The following is a 20,974-nucleotide window of genomic DNA, read 5'->3' as shown; positions in this document are numbered from 1 at the left end:
ACAGGGTCATGGTGTGTTGCTTTCAATATATTTTAGGATGGGATGTAATCATGTGTTGGAGATGCTCCTCTGTTGAGTGCAAAAGGAATGTGCACTTTTAGATTATACAAAGTTCCTTGTTTATAAATAATTAAAGTTAAGCAAGAAGAATCGGTCCATGTGGTTCTTGTTCCTTGGATCCCTCATCTGCAGAACGGGCCATGGAATTCATGGAAGACAGGGCTGGTGTTTGAAAATCACAGGCCAAGTAATATAATTGTCTGCTTCTGATGGGGGTTGGACTAGATGGTCTTGAAAGGTGCCTTCTAACCCAAACCATTCTGTGGTCACTGAGGAAGACCACCACAACTGATACTTGGGTTTTTTTTCTGTAGATAAGTAAATGCTACCTGAAGGAATGAGGTGCTGTGCAGGCTTTTGCAACCTGGATTTGTGAAGGTCCAGACACATTTAGGCAAAACTCCTGGCTAAATGGGAGTTTCCCATGGTTTAGACACAACTGCAAAGTTATTTGATCTTTAGGCAGTTGCTGGTTTCTTCTTAACTAAAGAGCTCCTCTTTAGAAGAAACATAGGAATTGTTGCAAGCAAAACTATAGTGTCTGCACTATCTTTGCTTTGCTTTAAAAGATGCAATGTCATCCAGTTCTTCCTTAATTGAGGCAGCCTCATGAAGAGTGCCACAGTGTGCCAGAAAATTTCTTAAGTTTCCGTGTGGAGGAAGAAGAAACCTGCTTTTTCAAATTGGTGTAATCGGCTTTATATGGCCAGATAAGATCTCCAGAAATCAGATGTGTGTAATAGATCCTGTATATATCAGTGTCAGAACAGGGAAACGCTTTGAAAAACATTATGGAGATGACTTACGCCTCAAGAAAGGTTTGAGGTCATTATTAGAAAAAGAAAGGTTATTTCCTCGTGAGAATGCTGCCATCAGATAAACCCTGGGAGACAATGAGCTCCTTTTGTCTTATAAGATGAAAGTGGAAAAAAGGTGCTTAAATATTCACTTTGGAAAGAAAGTGATCATCAGTGGAGAAAATAAACTGTTTAACAGCTCATTTGTGAAGTGTATAATGGAAGGAAGAGCTCAATACAGAAAGCTGTATGTTTTGCTTTTGATTCTGGATATCTTTACTGTGATTGCCACAGAGGATGTAATGTAAATGTAATAGGCCTTTAAAGACAATACTTCCCTTTCTAATAGGGGTCACGATTAATCAGAAAGGAGCAAACAGTTCAGGAAAGAGGAGGACTGTAATAACAAACATGACTGGGGATCTGCGCCGGGCCAGTTTCCCTTTTTAGCATTCATGCATCACTGTCTCGGAACAGACTGCATAGCATCCTATTAAATTAGCATACACCAGGCAGCTAAAACAAATTAGTTCATCTCAGAAAGGGAAGAGATTCTGCAGCAACTTTTCTTTTTAGCTTAAATTCTGTGCTTTATATGGATTCTTCATCTTTGAACCTAAGTTTTACGGCACTGAAGCCCATATTCCTTGCTCTGCGCTGCACATAATGGCTTTTTTTTTTTTTTCCTGGGAGTCTCCTTGGCCATGTGCTTCAGCACCTTCACCCAGCTGATGTATGAGTTGGGAGTGCCCCAAGCACTGGAGGATTTCCCATCTGCATGGCTGGAAGCCATGCCAGAGGAGCTCTGCTGTCCTGCCTGTGTTGCAACATGGGTCTTGAACGTGGTGTTTCCCTGTTGGCCCCGAAGGTGGGACCTGAACAGGCTCGTTGGTTGTGGTGGGCAGGGAGAAGTGCTCAGGATGAAAGGGAGCAGCACAGCACCTTTGCTGATGCCTCACAACATCACATTTGAAGGAAGGGAAGGGAGTTCCTCAGTGACACGAAGTGATGGTGCTGTGTGTCATGCGCCACTGTGAACTTGAAATTCATACTGGAATAAAGAACTGGTTTCAACTACAGAACAGTTTAAATCATTTCCAGCAATTTTTCCTCAAGGGAAAATGATTGTTGCCTGTTAAGGAGGTGGCTGTGTTCTGTTGAAGGTGGTCTGGGCGAAGAAGCAGGGTTCTGAAGGAAACCATCTTGACTATATTGTCATAATTTCATGCTTTATAATGTGCAACTTTAAATTGGTGTTTTCTGGCTTCACAGAAATCTCTCTTCTCTAAGTAGCTTTTCTTTTAGTAGCTGACATGTATTTTCAATCTTAATTCTATTTTTTGGTGGGTTTTGTGGTGGGTTTTTTTTTTGTTTTGTTTTGGGTTGTTTTTTTTCTCCTGAGACTATAAAATATTGAGTAGCTAAAGCAGAAAAAACTATAAGCCTCAAATTGGCATTAAAATTCTTGCAGCTGACTCTGGTGACAAAAACTGTCAAAACACTAAGCTGTTGTTGTAATTGTAGATAATAGAACCCAAAAAAATGGAAGTTAAATCCAAACAAATCCAAACACTTTTGGTGACTACGCAAGATGAAAGCTTTGTGTTGCTCATTCTATCACAGCGAGTCACCCTGTAATGGTGGGAGAAAAACAAACTGGTTTATAAGGAGGGGAAAGAAGCAGCTCTAGCTGCAGTGTGATATTGTCAGATGTCTCTGTTTTGGTCATGGCTGTAAGTTCCAGCAGAGATCTGTGTATTGATGTGGTTCCTCTCCCCCAAAAATTACGTTAGAGGGGAAGCAGCAAGATGGCTGGAGAGATGAAGTCTGGAGCTGGGGATGTGCTGCCCATCCCCGGGCATGGTGATTCCTGTGCCCCTCTCGCAATGTGGGGAAGCAGCTGCTCATCAGAAGACTCCAATGGTTTTAATGTACCTTCTAGCTTAGACAACATGCTGAGGGTATTGGCATGGGGCAGCAGTTCAGGGCACAGAGAGGCACGTAGTCCAGAAAGGATCTCCTAGCTGCAGGAAAACCCAGCAAAGAGCATTTTTGCCCCTTGCTGCTGTTGTTTGAGTGCCCATCAGGGAATAGCAACAGCATTTTTGGCACAGGTGGAATTGCTGTTCATCATCTGTAACGGGTAATAGCAGTGGGTAATAGCAGCGGGTAATAGCAGCCCCAGCCCCGGGCATCAGCAAGCCCCCAGCCCCAGCCATCCCCCCATTGTGGGGACGGGGGACATCACTGTGGGTGGGAGTCAGGATCAGCCCTGGGGAGGGGAACCAGGGTCAGACACAGCCCAGGGCAGGGCCATGTCTGGTGTTACAGCAGGCACTCATGAGGCCCCAAGGTAGTAAAGAGCATTTTCAGTTGTGACTGGGTGGCTTAGTGGAAGTTAAATGAGTAGTGAGGCTAAAAATATCGGTGTTAATACGGTGATTCTGGTTGTTGTGCTCTTGCCCAGGCGGAGGAAGCATTGCCATAGAAGGGGCTGCAGGGCTAGAACTGTGTGTTTGATGAATGAAAATAGTTAGAAAAAGCATTTGTCCTCTAAAGAATAGATGGCTGCAACCACATCAGGCAGTGTGTTTCTTTTCCCATAAATTTATATTCAGCTCTTGGGAATGTGTAGGGATATTTGACTTCTGTACCACATGTAACACAGTCCCGAAATCCTTCTCCTTTCCTCTTGACTGGGTAAAAACACCTTCAGTTTTGTTAACTTTGCATTGAGACATCACTGAGCTATTGAAAATTTCATTGTAAATTAATTTTCACACCATTGTCAGGACATTCATAGACATGACTTTGGAGTGAAAAACTTCATTTCCAGCCTTAGTCTGGGTTTATGTTGGGATGCACCTGAAATTTGGGAGAGTGAGGATGTATGTACAGAAATGACAGAGTAGAAAATTTAATTAAAAAAAAAAAAAAAGGAACATGACTTGTGCAGAGAAATGGCTTAGTAGAAAAATAGTCTGCAATATCCCTGGTATGTGCTGGTTACAGAAAGCCTGAGCTCATCCCACAATTAACTCCTTAAGGCCCATGGCAAAAGCTGTGAAAATGCTAGAGAAGATTTTTTTTTCTTACATACTTGCCTCTGTTTGTAGTGCAATTCAAAGTCGCCTTTCTTTGGGGAGCCAAGGAGCAGAATTTGTGTGTGGTTGCTGAAGCCACGCTACAGAAATTATTTTCTTTGATTTGGTCAATCTTACATTGATTCGGTTGGTCTCCCATCTCAGCGATCTTCACCGTGGACATGGTATATTTTTCAAACCATTTTTTCCCATGGTTTGGCTGGGGCAAAGTACACACAGAAAGCCAACTGTATCATAATTAAGATCATTAGCTATACACAGCCAGAAGATGTAAATCTGTTTCCTGCCTATGTCTGTTGATTTAGTATGACAGAGCACCTGCTAATGCAGTGGAAAACTGCTCAACATGGAGGTCTCTGCAAATGGAGAACATTAAGTTTTATCCCTCCATCAACTCTTTGTCTTCATTTTGTCAGTATTTTTGTGACAGCAATTTTTTTGATGAATGAGAACAGATTTGCTGTCAAAGTATATGTTGTTCATTGTATTTCAGAAATTAAGTGTTCATATTAAATTATAGTTCAAACAGATGAAGGAAAAAGTTATTTGGCCTTTATTTTGCTTTGATTTGCAGGATAGCCTAGTCTTGCAGCCCTTGTTTTCTAATAGAAAATCCAGTCTGTTTGATATGCCATTTGTATTCCAACGATAATCTTGAAATCCTAATCTTTAAATCTAGATTAAAGAAAATAAGTGGATGAGAAATAGTTTAAAAAATTAAAACTATAAAAGATTGACTTCTCATAGGGTCCTGCATGGTCCAGATGTGTGCAAAGGGGTGAGGAGTCAGAACATCTCAATCACCCTCTAGAATTTGGCGTTATCTCAGTGTGACACATCAGGTCATGTAACCTCTTTTTGTTCTTCTTACCTTGTTCCTAGTTCATATAAAAATGATCTAGATCATAAAATTATTCCATGCCTTAATTAGAAGTTTGAATGGAGTTGACCCTCTAGGGTAAATGATAACATGGTCAAAACTTTCAGAAATAGGTTCAGTTGCCGCACATGTATCTCGGCAGCTAAAGGTGGTTTAATTTTGCAGGAGTTTCTTGCTTACCCATTTCCACTGCTGTCCTACTTCCTCAAAACCATGATGTTTTTCTATTTGTTTGCTGTAATCTCCAGGCAGGACGAGGAAACCGTGTCCTGTCACTTTGATGGTATAAAATGCAACGTTTTCCAAAACCAAACATTTTTATAGGACTTTGTACACAATTAATTTTTAATCCCCAATAAAGAATCGTGATAAATTCTTAGAGATAAATCAGTTCCTTCATTAATGTCTTGATTTTAAAGGGCACATTAATTCTTTGGGGGAAAAATCTTTAGCGAGCCTGCCAGCTCGGTAGTTCTGGGGAACTTTTTTGAGGAGGCGGAGAATTTGCTGTAGGATATATTGCTGTTAGCAAGAAAATGAGCAGCCTTGTCTTTCTGACTTTCTCTCTGGTATTTATCTATTCATGCATGAGTCAAGAGGGGTTTGGTGGGGGCTGGACTGGATGGTTCAGGGTGGATGAATTCATCTGTGTGTTTGAAATTATGCTAATTGCTTGCCAATCTATACACTATTATTTCTGACTCTCCCCTGACTCTGGCAGACTCCGGGAGTGTCTTTGCTGCCTTTTCCTTGCCGATGCTCCCTGCTACCATTTCTTCTTGTCCTATACCCTTCGTTCCTCTCTGTCTGTGGTTAACTCTTTGATCCATGTCTGCACTTGTGCCCTCCCTTCTCTTTCCTTCTAGCACTTCACTGATCTTTTCTTTTGTCCATTGCCTTGTTGCTTTTCCTCTCCTTGCTCTGTGAACGCAGCAGCATGTATAGTGCACAGGACAGTGCAGACGGTCATATCTCCCTCCTGCCTTCCCGGCAGATCCACCCCAGCGTTTCCCGCCCCCTCTCCCCGCCATTGCTCGGGGGCTCTTCCCAGCACCAGCGATTTCATGCCATGGCCTCATATAAAACTCGATGTAATAAAGTGCCCTGTCAGTGCCCAGGCTTGACATGTGAGCGAGCGCTTTAGCTGAGGTTCAGCTTATTTCATGCTTTAATGAGAAAGGTTGTTAAGGAGATATGGAATTGGCTTTTATGAGTATTTCGGAGCTCCCTAAAAAATTTCATTTAAATTCACAGAGGCTCTTTCCAACCATTGGGCTCTATGGCTGTCCTGGTAAGTGGAGAAAGAAACCCAGCAAAACGATGAAGCCAGCTGAAATAGAGGTGTTTCCCAAAGCTGGCTTTATTGCGTAGAGGGATATAAAGGGATTTCCTTTATTTCGTTGTCAGAATGGCAGTGAAATCCAGCTTGGGATGGGAGCTCTCTGTGTTTTTATAATATCATAAACATTGGGAGAGCTGTGTGATCAGTAAACGAGTGATGCAAATATGCTGCTTTTAACAGCATTTAACTGAAGGCAAAAAGCTTGTTCAAGACACAGCTGGAGTGAAGTGCAGTGTTGAAAGCTTAAGCAGATGGGACTTAAGGGGTTCACGAAATACAGCTGGGAGCAGTGCTGTGAGTTTCTGAGCACCCTGGTCTGCAACCAAAGATGATAGGCACTGAGAGGTCTTAGGGCTTTCCAGTAAAAGGATTTTATTGCAGTTCTGGTCTGGCTGTCCCAAGCACGAGGGTCAGGGTGAAAACTCCATTTGGTGAATCAAATGACTAGGACTGTTGATAATAGGAAAGCAAAGAATTGGTCTTTAAAAACACTTTGGGTGGCTCGATTTCTTCATTGCGCAAGCCACTAGGACCAATTGTGTGGACTCTAAATTGGAGCCTGTGATGCTCTGACGTGGCATGGTAGATTATACACAGAGCGGAAAACAGTGAATCGTTCCTTTACTTAGAGTGATATAAATGTGGTCAGAGTCTGGACCGCTGTCCAAATTGAGGCAAAACATTTTTGGTTCAGAGGGTCACTACCACTGTAGACAGGCTGTCAAATATCCGCTGTAACAGTTTTCAAAAGTCTCTTTTAATCCATTACTAAACTTCCCGTTGCCGTTTCCCTATCCCTGCTGGCTACAAAAACCTTTCTGGGTAAACAGGCGCTTTCTTTCCAAAGCAGCAGTCTCTTCCTTTTGCTTATCCACTTATCCACTGGCTTAATGATTCATTTGGTTGTTTAGCAACTCAGGAACCGTTGGTGAGGTCGCAGGCGCTTGGTTGTGTCATCGAAGTGCATGACTTAAAAAGGAAGAGCCTGGCCAGGAAAGGAAACACTTCTATTTATCCACAAACACCTAGATAAGCAGTAGTTGTGGGGAATAAAAGTTGGAGAAAGTTGGTGGTACCAAATGAGGCTGTGATCAAGCATTAATGTTTTAAGAGTGGGGCAGAGCGTGGTTGGGCTCTCCTCACAGAGAGCTATGTAGGAGAGCAGAACAATCTACTGATGGGGGGTGGGGGGTGGAGATGAAGGAAAAATGTCCACCTCTTTTTATTTTGTCTAAATAAAATATGATCTTTCAGCTGGTGAATCCTTCAGGCGTGATTTGGTTAGACAAGTGCTTGGCTTCGATGTCTGTTGGACAAAGCGGGTGCTTCAGGAGGAGGTTTTGGTGCATATGAGCAGAGATTTGCTGTTTCTCATCAGGCCAATGCTCTCTTGCCCAGTGTCTCGCTGCTAAACCAGTACCAAACACTGGAACATGAGTGGTCCCAGTGTGCCAGAGCAAAGGTGCACCCAGACCAGCAGTGTCTGAGTGATGCTCAAATGCTCAGAAAACAGTCTAAGAACAGAAAAAAAAAGTGTATATAGTGCTGACTGTAACATTTTCCTGGCTTCACCCTAGTAAGGTCCAGATGCTTTGGAGGAAGGGATGAGAGTGCAAGAAATAATACACAGTTATGGAATAATCTAATGAAGGAGAAGCACTGCCCACTCTTGGCTATTAGTGACGGGCTGCTGTGATGAAGTTTCTTTATTTGTGTAATCCTCTCTGGGGTAACCGTAGGGAGGCTTCTGTTAAGGCTGACGTTTGGACTTGTGATTTAATCCGATTCTTTGGCTTTAGCGGTTACACACAGTGGTTTGTGTTGTGGAATAACTCTGTGTACATAGAGAAATCCTGACGCTGCTTCCCCATCTGAGTCAGGGTTGAGCCAACGGTGAGGAGATGTTCTGCGCTGCCAGGGAGGACCAAAGCGAAGGCCCTGACCTCTTGTGGTCACTGAGGAACTGGGAGTACTCTTGGCACTGGTACATCAGTTAGTCCTAGAGACTTTGTACTGCTGTGTGAATTAAACATCCTAAAACTTCAGGAAGGGAAAAAGTACATCATCCATTAAATCAGTAGCTGGACAACAGTCCATGCCCCTGTGTGTGGAAATGGTACTTTCTGGTTTTCAAGCTTTGCTCATCCCTCTGCTGGACTATGGTTCTTTATTAAAATTGTATTTGGTAAGCCTTTAATGTTTTACATAAATGTGAATGTCTGTGTATGTTTGTAAAGGCAAAGAAAGATGCTCATAATGCCACTGCTATGGCTAACAACAGCAGCTATCAAAAGGCACCAGAATAACTATATTCAATGGTTATGTTTCAGTTAATATCTTCCAAAGAAAAGGCACCACTTAAAACCAGTGTTTTTCTTTTCTTCTTTCAGGGGTGCATTCTCTGAAGTTGTTTTGGCTGAAGAGAGAGCAAGTGGGAAACTCTTTGCAGTCAAGTGCATTCCCAAGAAGGCACTGAAGGGAAAGGAAAGCAGCATAGAAAATGAAATTGCTGTCCTGAGAAAGTAAGTATCAGACCTTCATTTCTGCTTCTTCGCTTCAATTGGATTCCTGCTTTTAAGGAGCAACAACAGTAACTGACAAGTGTGACTGACAGTTTGTTTAGCCCATCACGGGCAGACAAGATCACCTGAGTTTAAATGATGCTGAAAATGCTTTGAGAAATCCTCTGGTTTTCATAGAATCATAGAATGGTTTGGATTGGAAGGAACCTTAAAGATCACCTAGTTCCAACCCCCGCTGCCATGGGCAGGGACACCTCCCACCAGACCAAGTTGCTCAAAGCCCCATCCAGCCTGGCCTTGAACGCCTCCAGGGATGGGGCCTCCACAGCTTCTCTGGGCAGCCTGTGCCAGTGCCTCACCACCCTCAGAGTAAAGAATTTCTTCCTAATACCTAATCTAAATCTACCCTCTTTCAGTTTAAAACTGTCCTGTTGCTACACTCCCTGATAAAGAGCCCCTCCCCATCTTTCCTGTAGCCCCTTTAGATACTGAAGGCTGCTATAAAGTCTCCCTGGAGCCTTCTCTTCTCCAGGCTGAACAACCCCAACTCTTTCAGCCTGTCCTCATAGGAGAGGTGCTGCAGGCCTCATCTGGACCCGCTCCAACAGGTCCATGTCTCTCCTATGTTGGGGGCCCCAGAGCTGGACGCAGTACTGCAGGTGGGGTCTGAACAGAGCAGAGGCGCAGAATCCCCTCCCTCGCGCTGCTGGCCACGCTGCTGGGGATGCAGCCCAGGATGGGGTTGGCTTTCTGGGCTGCAAGCACATATTGCTGGCTCGGGGTGAGCTTCTCATCCACCAACACCCCCAAGTCCTTCTCCTCAGGGCTACTGTCAATCCATTCTCCACCCAGCCTGTATTGATACCAGGGATTGCCCTGACCCATGTGCAGCCCCTTGCACTTGGCCTTGTTGAACTTCATGAGGTTTGCACAGGCCCACCTCTCGAGCCTGTCCAGGTCCCTCTGGATGGCATCTGTCCCCACCAGCGTGTCAACCGCACCACACAGCTTGTTGTCATTGGCAAACTTGCTGAGGGTGCGCTCAATCCCACTCTCCATGTCGCCAACAAAGATGTTAAACAATACTGGTCCCAATACTGACCCCTGAGGGGCTCCACTCCACTTTCTTATGTATTAATAGAGCCAGATGACTGCAAGGTGGGAAAGAAGTGGAGTTAGGCTGGAGTAAAGCCTTTGATGCCCTAAAAAGACCTTATCCACTAATAATGTCAGCAGTTGGGTCACTGGCTTTGAAGAGAGTAGAACCAGGGTTATTATTTCCAAGTGCTTAAAATAGTCTGTATAATAATTGCTCTAAAATTATGGCATGCTATTTGTTTTCTATAGGAGATAGTGGTAACCTGTACCATGGAGAGGTAGCTCTGCCACTTCTGGAAGTGACTTTCTAGGGTAACTTCTATTTTATCAGGGTTGTCTATGGTGTGTATTTTTTCCTGTACGTGGCTGGAAGGCATGGATAGAAAACGTTAGCTCACGACTGCTATGAAATCAGTGTAGTCATTAGAGGCTTGATCCTTACCTCTTCCTCATCTTATGTCCTGAAGGTAGGATTGATCTCACCTGACTTGAGACACTTGGATATGAACTCAGAATCACAGAATTTCCTAGATTGGAAAAGGCCTGTAAGGTCATCTAGTCCAATCATTAACCTAACACTGACAAGCCCACAACTAAACCATGTCCCTGAGCACTATATCTACATGACCCTTAAATACCTCCAGGGATGGGGACTTGACCACTGCCCTAGGCAATGCATTCCAGTGCCTGATGACCCTTTCAGTAAAGAAATTCTTCCTAATATCCAACCTAAACTTCCCTTGGCGCAACTTGAAGCCATACCAACTTGTCACCCTTGACTTTCTTTATAGGTAATGGAACGAGATTGGTCACTTTAGGATTGTAACTTGTTTTAAACTTCTAAAAATATCTTCTCTTCTCATTGAATTAAAGGCAGTACAATTATATAGTATAGTACATGCACAGCTGTCCCTAGTGGAGCTTCTTGCCTCAGCTTTTGGTCATGTAGAAGCTGATATCGGGCTGGTCGCCTGGGCACCACGTGACAAAACTGATCCTAAATCTTTAAAACTAACTAGATATTTCTGAACTAAATGCTCGGGCAGCCTAAGCCAAAGGAGCAGGTTCAAGGGCAAGCTCAGCCATCTCAGTAGGCAGAGGGGATCCTTTTGAGTGGAAGGACATAAGTGGGGGTCCAAACAGCTACAGACATTTGTTGCCATTGCCTTCGAATCGCTGTACCCATATCAGGTCAGTACCGTGTAAACCTGGTGATAAATGCAGAGTGTTGGCTTGCTGCGTAGTGTTATTGAGAACCAGTCATAAAGCTCAACCATTGCCGTCTCCATAACCAGGCAATAACTGGCAACTTGAAAAAGCCTTTCTTTATATGGGTCTGTCCCCTGATACTCATGTGTGGGTATGAAAGCAGCAATATTGGCATGCAGTAAGGATTGCTGTGCATCAGCCTTGACTCTAGGCTAGTAGGGCAGAGAAATCATTGAGGTTATTTCTTGCTTCTGTGCTGTGAAACGTTTCTGTTCTCTGCAAACAATTTCCCGAGAAACCAGGAGGCAGCACCCAGGCTGCGCTATTCCAGCTGCAAGGGCAGGGGAGTGAGTGGGTGGAAAATTCCTTAATTTCATACAATTAGATCTACTCAGTCTCTTGTCCTATGCACGTTAGAACCTTAAGAGAGATTTTTCCTTTTTTATCTCCTGATGTCTTCTACTTAGCTGTTGCTAATCCAAACTTTGCATGTCATTGTATTTATTCTGAAAATAGACATCTCTGCTAGCAGACATAGTATTGAATTTGTATGTGCCACCAAGGAAACGCTTAGAAAATAACAAACTGGATCCGCCTACAGTTGAGGAGAGGGGATATCAACCTGTTTCTCTGTTCAATGTATTCTCTGCTTCAAAAGCTGTCAGTAAGAATAGATTCGAGAGAGGTAGAGTGGATCCTGAGCAGCTGTTGCTAAGCTCCAAAGGTATCTAAGTGTCCTTGCTTGTGTTTCTGGTAGCTTAATACTGAGTGGGTATGGATAGTTTGCATGTTGTCTAATTACTGGGTAGGGTGCCAGAGCCCCAAGCTGCCCTGCATGGCTGTGAGGTGCCGGTGCCTTAACATGCCATCCACCAAACCCCTGCTTCTGAAGGGGATGTGCACAGAGGATGCCTGGCGGGAGGAATTGGTCCCCATTCCATGAGAGGAAGGTGTAGCACCACAGCGGATGGATGCAAAGCAAATATAAATATGCACGTGTTGATCCTGCTCTGCCTTTCTGGTTTTAGACGATGTCTTTTGGGGGTGTTTAAACCCCAATGGAATGGAAGTCCCAAAGCACACCCTGCCAAGCTGAAAATCAAGCAAACTCCTTGTGATCCTTTAGAGAAGGATCTCTTGTCTGACACTGGACTTTCTCCTCCTACATTCAGTTATTAGATTTTTGTCTTCCTCCTGAAGAGGTATTTGCTTTCTAGCAGACGTCTGCCGAGTGCTGTGAAATGCAACTCTTCTTGAGTTCCCCTGGTTGTATGTCAAATGGGGGTCTACTGGGGCATCCTGAATATACTCCCTGTGGCCTCTGCCAGCTCTTAGATGAGCTGCTTGTGGCCCTGTGTGTGGTGAGCAGGTTTTTAGGGACAATCAGAGTTTGTGCTGGCTGTGTTCAGGACTGGTACAAACAAGTATCACATACACTTTGTCCTCTCAGACTGCCCTGGAGGAGGTTTGTCCCCCTGCCCGTCCTGCCAAATCTTACAGATCTAGCAGAATCAATATGGAAAAGGATTTGGATGATGTCATGTGTTGAAGTCATATTTTAAATAATGATGTTTTTTAAATTCAGGATTAAGTCTGTGCATGGAGTACTATAGGATGCAGAACCTGCTGATGAAAGCATGAACCCAATGATCAAAACCCTGGGGTCCCCTCTCACTTCTGCTGCTTGCTGACTTCCCATGTGACCTTTAATATCTTCTGTCTCAATATTTATTGTCTGTGAAACAGCCTTTATTTCGAAAGACTTTTGGATAAAAAGTTTTACCTGCAGTTCATTTTGCAGTCCTTTCTCATGTCAGCAGACCCAGGAGAGTGGGCCCAAGTAGGGAGATCTCTGGGCTCGGCTTTTAGTGTGGAACGATTGCAGCATCCCATCAGTCCTTCTGTGTGTCTCAACTAAAAAGCTGTTGGAAGTATTAATCAAATGTTGTGTGTTGGGGAAGGTCAGCGGTCCCCATGTGAAGTACATGGAAGGTAGGAGATTTTATCTCTCTGTCTGCGGGCCTGGATGCTCTTGCTGCCAAAACGAAATGACACATTTTAGAAGCGATGTTCTGCTAACAGAGGAGCGAGCTGCCAGCCAACTGATCTGCATGTTTGTGTGACTGCCAGAGTGAATCATGCATACTCCATCATTTTATTTTTCCAGCCATGGCCAACAAATCTGTTCTTAAAAAAGAAAAAAGGCGGAAGAGCCGTTAAGTCAATATTTACGCCTAGCAACCTTAACAGGGTTCTTCCAATATGGACTCTTTTGTGTCCCATGGAAATCCATGGCAACATTCCCCGAAGACTCAGATGGGTGGGGACGGAGTGGGAAGGAGCTCGCTGTCGAGTGCAGTGCCGGGAGACACTAAGTCTGCAGTTAATCCAGAAGCCTGAGCCCGACAAAATGTTTAAGCATGTGCCTAATTTCAGACAGTTATTCGTACCAGTGACACCAGTGAGCTCAGGTTGAGCTCACCTTGCTGAACTTAGGCCTAAAGGGATGCTTCAGAGCTGGGTGAAAGTCACCTGTGCTTGATACCACATCACGAGGAGAGTTTTCTTAACATCTTCTATTAGTGCCCTGATGATGCGTGGTTGCACAAGGATTGCTGTTTCTTCTAATTGTGTGCCGGCTGCCTGTAGCTGGGCACAGGGCAAAACATTCCACCTCATCACAAAATCGTGTGGGAAGCTGGCCTGTGTCATTTTTAGACTTTAAAATTTATTTCTTTTGCAAAGGAAAACGTGCTATGGTTTAGAATCTGTTTGAGGAACACTGGATCTCTAAGGCAGGACTATCACGGCTCTATTAACTAACTGGCTGTGGGGACTGACAGCACATGGTCACCTTCTCATGACGCAAACTTTTCTTGACCTGAGATGTGGGGAGTTTCATAACCTGCTCTGAACGCAAGTGTTTTCTGGTTTAGAGCAGAAAGGTAAATGCAATCCTTTCCATTGTTTGCTGTAGAATAGAGGAAAATTCTTCCACTTATGGTAATTGCGCAGGTGTGAACACGCTGAAAGATGAATCGTCTGTTAGACGGGTTCCTGAAGGCAGTGGGTGGTGCGAAGAGTTGGGCTGCAGAGAAGCACCAGTTTGAGGCTCTAGTTAAATTAAAAAAAAAAAACCAGCCCCAACTTTGTAAGAGTCAGACAGAGAAAAATATGCCTGATTTTTTTTTTTTAATTATTTTTTTTTCTTCTTGGCTTCACCACTATTTATCACAAGAAACGTTCTTGCTGCCTGGGTAATACCTGCACAATCATACAGATTCAGTGCTGAGTCAGAGCAAAGCAAGAGGAGGAACAATAAACTGCAATGTAGCCCTGCACCCAGGTGTATCGATTACTTAATAGCAGTAATGTGCACAAGTAAGTGTCTTGTTAAGCAAATGCTGTTTAGCTAGCAAATCATACTCTGCTCTAGCTAGTTTCTGCTGAACAGGGGTTTTAAAAATAATTTCTAAACTATTTAGGTATCTCCTACCCTTACCCCCTCCTCTTTAGTCTCCTAGATCCTCTGGGAAAGGCACCATTAAATTCCTTATTACAAATCAGAGCCATGCCTAATTGCAGACTGAAGCCATTTTTCCTGTTAAACAGCATGATCGAACTGTTTCTAGCAGGTCAGCTAAAATTCTGCCGGTGCTTTCCATTCCCGTTTCCTCGGAATTAGAGGGGGGACTGAGTGTTCAGGCAGTGATTCATGCCCAGGCGGCTGCTTCGCTCCTTATATGCCTGTACCTACAGCCAGGAGCTGCTGCTATAATAAGGAGCAGGGAGAGAAGTGGGGAGGCATCCTCCTGCAAATCTGGGAGGTCAGGGCTGTGCCCATCTCGAAATTAAACAAAAAACAGCAATGAAAAGTGTTCCCGAAGCGGGTGAAAGTGCGGGTGTTCCTACTCTCCCATAAATCAGACGATGGTCAAAGGGCCCCTTTGCACCATGACAGGAGGTAGTGCCGTTCCTGACATTAAAGAGGACACCCTTGATAACAAATGTGGAAAAATCACCCCTTCTCAAGAATTACGCGAAGGCTAAAAGGATAATTTAAAAAATTGGGCCTTTTTGCTCCCTTTAGGTAGCCTATTGACGAACTTCCCCTAAAACCTTGCTGTCCCAGATTCTTGTCTCTGTAAGGGCTCATCCCCCCGGGGCTAACCCGATAGCCTCTAGGAAGATGAATCCAAATTTAGTTTTGAAACCCATTAGTTACCTCTTATTAAACTCTTCTGTGCAATTTAACTCAGAATCAAAGGCTACATTAATCCTGAATAAAATTGGCCATGCAGAAGTTTAATGTGCCCTAACATAAATTCGGGCATTTAATTAATTCAGATGAACGTTCCTGAGTGACTTTGTGGGACAGACCCATCTATTCAAGCCATGGCTGTCTCTGGGTCAAAAAATACAGCCCTTGCAGGCCTGGTTGGTCCCATACTCCAGTTTCCCAGTCCGGAGGCTCTGCTAGTGCCCACTAATTCTCTCTTATGGTAATTATTTTTCTGTGCAAGGTCAGACACTGAAGTCCAGGGCCAGCTGAATTGAAGAGGAGACACTCTGATACTGTGTTGATAAGCGCTGACATGAAAATGATGGTAATTAGATTGGGTAGCTTGTGTACAAAAAGCTGTGGGATTGGGGTGTGAGGGGTTAATGACTAATTACCTCTTTACACTGCAGCAGTAAGAGCTCTTTTCTTGTAAAGAAATGAATGGTGTGGTTAGGAAAATAAAAAAATAAAAAAAAGCACTTGGCGTCTCTGTCTGTCAGGTACCATTATTTCTCTGAAGCTTTGCTTACCCTACAGACAAAACAGGCTTGCTGCCTTTTTTTTTTTTTTTTTTTTTTTTCCCCTCTGTGAATAATGGTGAGAAGATAGGCTGCCTCAGCAAGAATTGAAGAGACAGCTGGTTGTTATATTAAGTAATCACTTTCAGAGAAAGCTTTTATGTAGATTTACTTGTTAAAACCTGGCTTGCTCATGCTGTTGCAGTTGCGCTGGGGTGGCAGAAGGCTTACTCTGCCCTCCCCACGTGGGAGCTCTGCCAACTGCAAATCCAGGGCATCCCAAAAAGCCGTCTTCCCTGCGGGGCTCCGAGGATGGCTCGGGGTGCTCAGGCGCGCAGCTACCGGTTAGGGGGTGATACCCAGTGGTGCCCTCAATGATGTTGATGCCAGTGGTGGAAGAGCAGGGCCCCTCTAAGGATATAGCTGTTGGCATCTCGCATGGATAGACTTCGTTGTTGCCCCCCCTGCATCTGCTGGGCTGACCTGGGTGCCTGGTGCCCACCCTTGGAGCCACCCTGACTACTGGACACTGTTGCAGGCTAGGGAGGCAGGTTAGGGGTGGAGAGGAGCCAGGATCTACAAAATGCTGCAGGGTAAGGGGACAGTTGGGCATGCCTGGAGGCTGACATCAGCTTCAGAGCATGAGCTCATCTCCTGAATCGAGGAGATGTAGACTGGATGAATTGCCCTTCTCCGGTTTCAGGCAAAAGTGAATCTGACCCTATACGTGTGGGTATGGCATGGGACAGCTCTCCCTTGGCACTAGTAGTTGACTTCTTGTTAAGCAACTCATTTTGCTGCAAAGAATTCATGTGAGTGAAAAAAAATGTGAAACCTGAAACAAAGCTGACACCATTTTTGATCACTAAGACGCTGGAAACTTTGCAGGGGGAGACTTTGCAGCCAGGACTGCCTGGATTGTGTTTCATGCTAGATTAGATGTAAGCAGATGTAGGGAAGCAGATCAAGGCATCTTAAAAATCCTAAAATACATTAAATGAGAGAGAAAAATCCCCTCTGAAATAGTAAACACAAACAAAATCCCTTGTATCTTCTCTGGTCTTACACAGTTTCATTTACATGTGGTGTGCTCCGTAACAGCTTTAGCGATGGTGCGTGGCATTTCTGTTTCAGCCTGCTTTGGCAATGTGCATACACAGACGGTTGTGTTCCTTCAAGTAGGTTATAGCGTGATAAGTCATTTCACTGTAATTGCTGGGTGGCAATGCCGGTGTCCTCTCTCCTGGGTGGTGATGGTTTCCCAAATCTCCTTTGCATAACTGCTCTTCGTCAAGGGCACTTCATGCCCCGAGTCAACTGGGAGAAGGGCACAGGTCAGAGAGGATGAAAGTACGTCGTCAGTCAGAGCTTTAGCTTGGAAAATAATTTGGTGTGTTATGGAAGAAACAGCTGCTTTCTGAAGTAGTTGCTCTAAGATACTTTCAAATTAGCAGAATGGATTTTTCAGCCTTAGCTAGAGTCTGCGTCTCTCCAGATCTGTGTTTTATGTGGACCCCATCCTGTGCATAGCTGGAATAACAAAGCTGGGGTCCTTTCAGAGCTCCTAGCTGAAGAAAGAGAATATATACCCTATTTTCCAGTATTTTTTACTCAGGAAGATGGTTACAATTGTGTTTCAGTGGTACAATTATCTGATTATGTGGGCCGTTGTTTGTTACCTAAAAGGAAAGAATTGTTAAGATGCATAAAGACTCTTTAGTAAGATCTAACAGTTTGATAAATGACTCAGCTTTATATCTGGATGCATAAGGTCTGTCTTTGTTACACCCATTTTTAAAGGTAAGAGTTACCTAATTTGCAAGCGCATGCCTTTGGTTTGGGATTATGGAGCTCACAGAAGCTGAAGCGGGTTAGTGGTTGCATGGGAGGACACGCAGCTATGAGACTATCCCAAACCACAGTAGATGTGGGGACTTAAAAATTGCAACAACTCTGTTTGAAGCAGTGCTACAACATGGTGTTTAGGGGATGCAAGGTTTTAGGTGGGGCTTTTCACAAGTGCTTGCAGCCCAAATCTTCAAGGATGTGTTGGTGCCTAAAAGCTGCTGAAGGTGTTGTCCTGGGTGGTTTTGTCAGGCACAATACTTCCTCTTCTGTTCTTTCTCACGAGATTTTTCGTAGGTAATCTAGAGTACCTTCTACAAAACTAAGTTTTTTTCCATGGAAGTAATTTCTTCATTTGGAAAAAATATAAAAGGCTGTTTAAAGGTCTCATGGCGTTAGCAAAGTGAAGATGTCCTTGTCAAAATATAATTGACATATTGCATTTTGCCAGTCTTCTCTAACTTAATCTTGAAACCTTAACTGGAGGAATTCAGTGTTTTGTATTAAGTTATTGTGATGTACTGTTGGGAGCCACAAAATCACCATATTTTGATGCTGGTAAGTTATTTACATGCACAGTCCATGCACGTCAATGGAAATTATTTTATCTTACTTTCATGCTATTAAAATCCATGGCGTTAACTCATAAAACACTGGAGTATCTGAGTGGTGAATTAGAGCTATAATTTGTGAAGCACAGCATAAAGGAAAACAAGTAAATGCAAGGTAGGATTCATCCGGCCAGATGGAAGCATCCTTAAGCTATGCAGCTGATCTGAGCTCAAATCTTACTTGCTGTGGAAATCATCAAATATGCATTTCTAAGTGGATCAGAATGTACGGGGAGGAAAAACAAGTATTCCAAAAATGTCAGTTCAAGAAGGTAGAAACACAAATCTTATCAGAAATGACAGTTTTCCTGAGCACTCCTTGTCCAAAACAGTTGTTTGCTCTTAGCTGCATGCTTTATGAATACAAGTTGATGTATTTTCGGCCTCCATGATATGAAATTAGACCAGTAATGTTATCAGTAGGACAGTTTTTGTGATGTATGACCCCAGTGTGAGTTTAAAACAACTCTGTTGGTGACTTCTACTGCCTGTTTTCATTTATAGAAGATGAATCACAATTACATTTTGTGTCTCATAAAGGTCATGGTTCTAGGTGTCTTGAACCAGAGTTTGGCAGAGAGGGGCTAGCTCTGACCGTAAGAAAATGGGAAAATATTTGCACTCCATCCCACTTTTAGTTGCACCAGGTTAAACCTAACAGCAGCCTCTGTGTTTGGAATATATCTGATGTATCCTGAATTGACAGCTGCATAAATTAATTGGTATTTGGCCAGCTAAGTCTGCAGTTGTCATCTGTAATACATATTGATTCACTCTTATAATGCTTACTCATACAACTCTTTGTGCTCAACAGGAATTTTGAAGAAAAAAAAAAGTAAAAAAAAAAAATAAATCTGTAGCTATGAACTTTGTCTTTTAATACAAGACACTCAGTCTGTGGGCTGCCCTAGGGCTCAGTTTGACCAAAGAAATGGTGTTGACAATTCTTTTCCAAATTAAATGTTGATTTTTAAAAAAACCCTAATTTTTTAATTGTGCTTTATATTCATAAAGCATTGGCTTAATCAGAATAGATTGTTTTTATTGTGAAATAAGAGCGGCCATACTAGGGATTTGTGCTTCTGCAACTACAGGACTTTAAACCTATTAATGAAACCAGTTTTCAAAGTAAAGCCTAATATTTTCCTTGATTGCATCCATGTTTCTATGGCTATTAGAGACATCTGGCTATATTGCCCAGTTCTTAAACCTCTGTAAGTGCAGAAATCTCTGGGTTAGTTTTAATACTGACAATTTGTATTAGTAAGTGGACTATGAAATAATTTCCCTAAGGATATGTGACAGCTAGCTTTTACTTTGCCAGATATTTTATCAAATTAAAATTAAGGAGCATTACATTAAACAGACATGTTATTGCCTCCTTTACTTCCCCGTGATTTTTTTTTTTTCCAGGAGACATAGGTGAATTCAAGCTTTCTTAGAGGCGATACGCTCTTTTTTGAAGGCATTTTAAAATATAAATAGCAGAATTGCTTTATTTTTCTTGAAAGTTTGTCAATAAGTTTGAGAGTGGATATTAGTAGGAAGCATTAGCAAATAATCTAATAGATATTATAGCTCCATACTGAATGAAAAGTAACTGACATGCATAGCAGTGAAGTGTGACAGATAGGTTTCTGCACACCAGCACTGACTCCTGAGATTAGTCCAAAATTTCTATATATAATCTGTTTGGTTCCCACCAATAGAATACCAGCCTGCTTCAAATATCTTCATACCTTTGTGATATCTCCTGTCTGGACTGACGCACCAGGGATTAAACTGGGACCTTTTTGGACTTACGCATATATATATCTTTACAGCCTCAGCTAAGCAGTCATTCCTGGCAGGCAACTGGAATGGATTCAGACCTTGGTGGACCGGGCACCTGGTGCAATAGTTAACTCACGCCGAAGTACTTGTTCAAAAAATACACATCAGCGTGAGGTTGTTTTTCAGTTGTTTAAGGCTTTTTTTTTTTCCCCCTCCACTAAAAGCGGAAGAGTCCACATGCAGCAGCAGTATTTGGCATCATACATTTTATCAAGAAGCATCTCTCCTGAGTAAGGCAATCCGGTCACTCCTGTGTCTGCTGTAAGTTTGGTAATTAGAACAGAGAACAGCGTCTCTTCAAAACTTTGCTCTTAAAAAGGGTAATAGGGGTTTTCTAACTGAAAACAAAGAGGAAAAAGATTTGTCATGATTTTTTAAATGCTCTCTTGTGTGATTCACAACAAATATGTGGACATGGCACAACACACAAAGATGTAGTTTTTATTGGCATTTATATATAGAAATGTCAGCTCTTCCCATTCTAAAGATGAAATGTTTCTGTAATGGTGATGGCTGTCTGCTTTTATATTTACTACGAGTAGGTTAGTGGGAGGGAAGTTGAAAACTTTGAAGTTTGAAGCTTTTTGTTCTGTGAGTTTTGGGTGCACGAGAAAATTGCCGTTGAGTGGAGCTGCTGCGTGTCCCGCAGTGTTTATGTCTTGAAGGCATCGTCCTTCCCATTTATGGTGCATAAAACACGCATCCAAACCGTGTGGCATCAGCATGGGTAAACGAGCGCTCGTCGTTAACAAATAGACGTGGGTAATATGATCTAATGCTATTCTGGTCAATAGGAAAATTCAAAGTTGTTGAACTTGGTTACGTGACTCTTCGAGGCTCCCTTGAGAATCTCAGCTCAAAGTAAGAGTGGAA

At 43.1% G+C, this 20,974-nt stretch overlaps 1 protein-coding gene across 1 annotated transcript in view; it reads left to right on the top strand.

The window, feature by feature from the left end:
• The window catches only part of CAMK1D (calcium/calmodulin-dependent protein kinase ID), a 178,888-nt gene that overhangs the window by 41,107 nt on the left and 116,807 nt on the right, over positions 1-20,974 (top strand). The window contains exon 2 of the mRNA XM_009883008.1: positions 8,574-8,705. Within this exon, the coding sequence (XP_009881310.1) occupies positions 8,574-8,705 (132 nt within the window). The remainder of the gene's footprint in view (positions 1-8,573; positions 8,706-20,974) is intronic.

Source organism: Charadrius vociferus, unplaced genomic scaffold (assembly GCF_000708025.1).
Source record: "Charadrius vociferus isolate BGI_N301 unplaced genomic scaffold, ASM70802v2 scaffold32, whole genome shotgun sequence".
In the NCBI taxonomy this organism is placed as follows: domain Eukaryota; kingdom Metazoa; phylum Chordata; class Aves; order Charadriiformes; family Charadriidae; genus Charadrius; species Charadrius vociferus.
The sequence above is the reverse complement of the archived record's forward strand: the minus strand, read 5'-3'. Positions and strand labels throughout refer to the sequence as shown.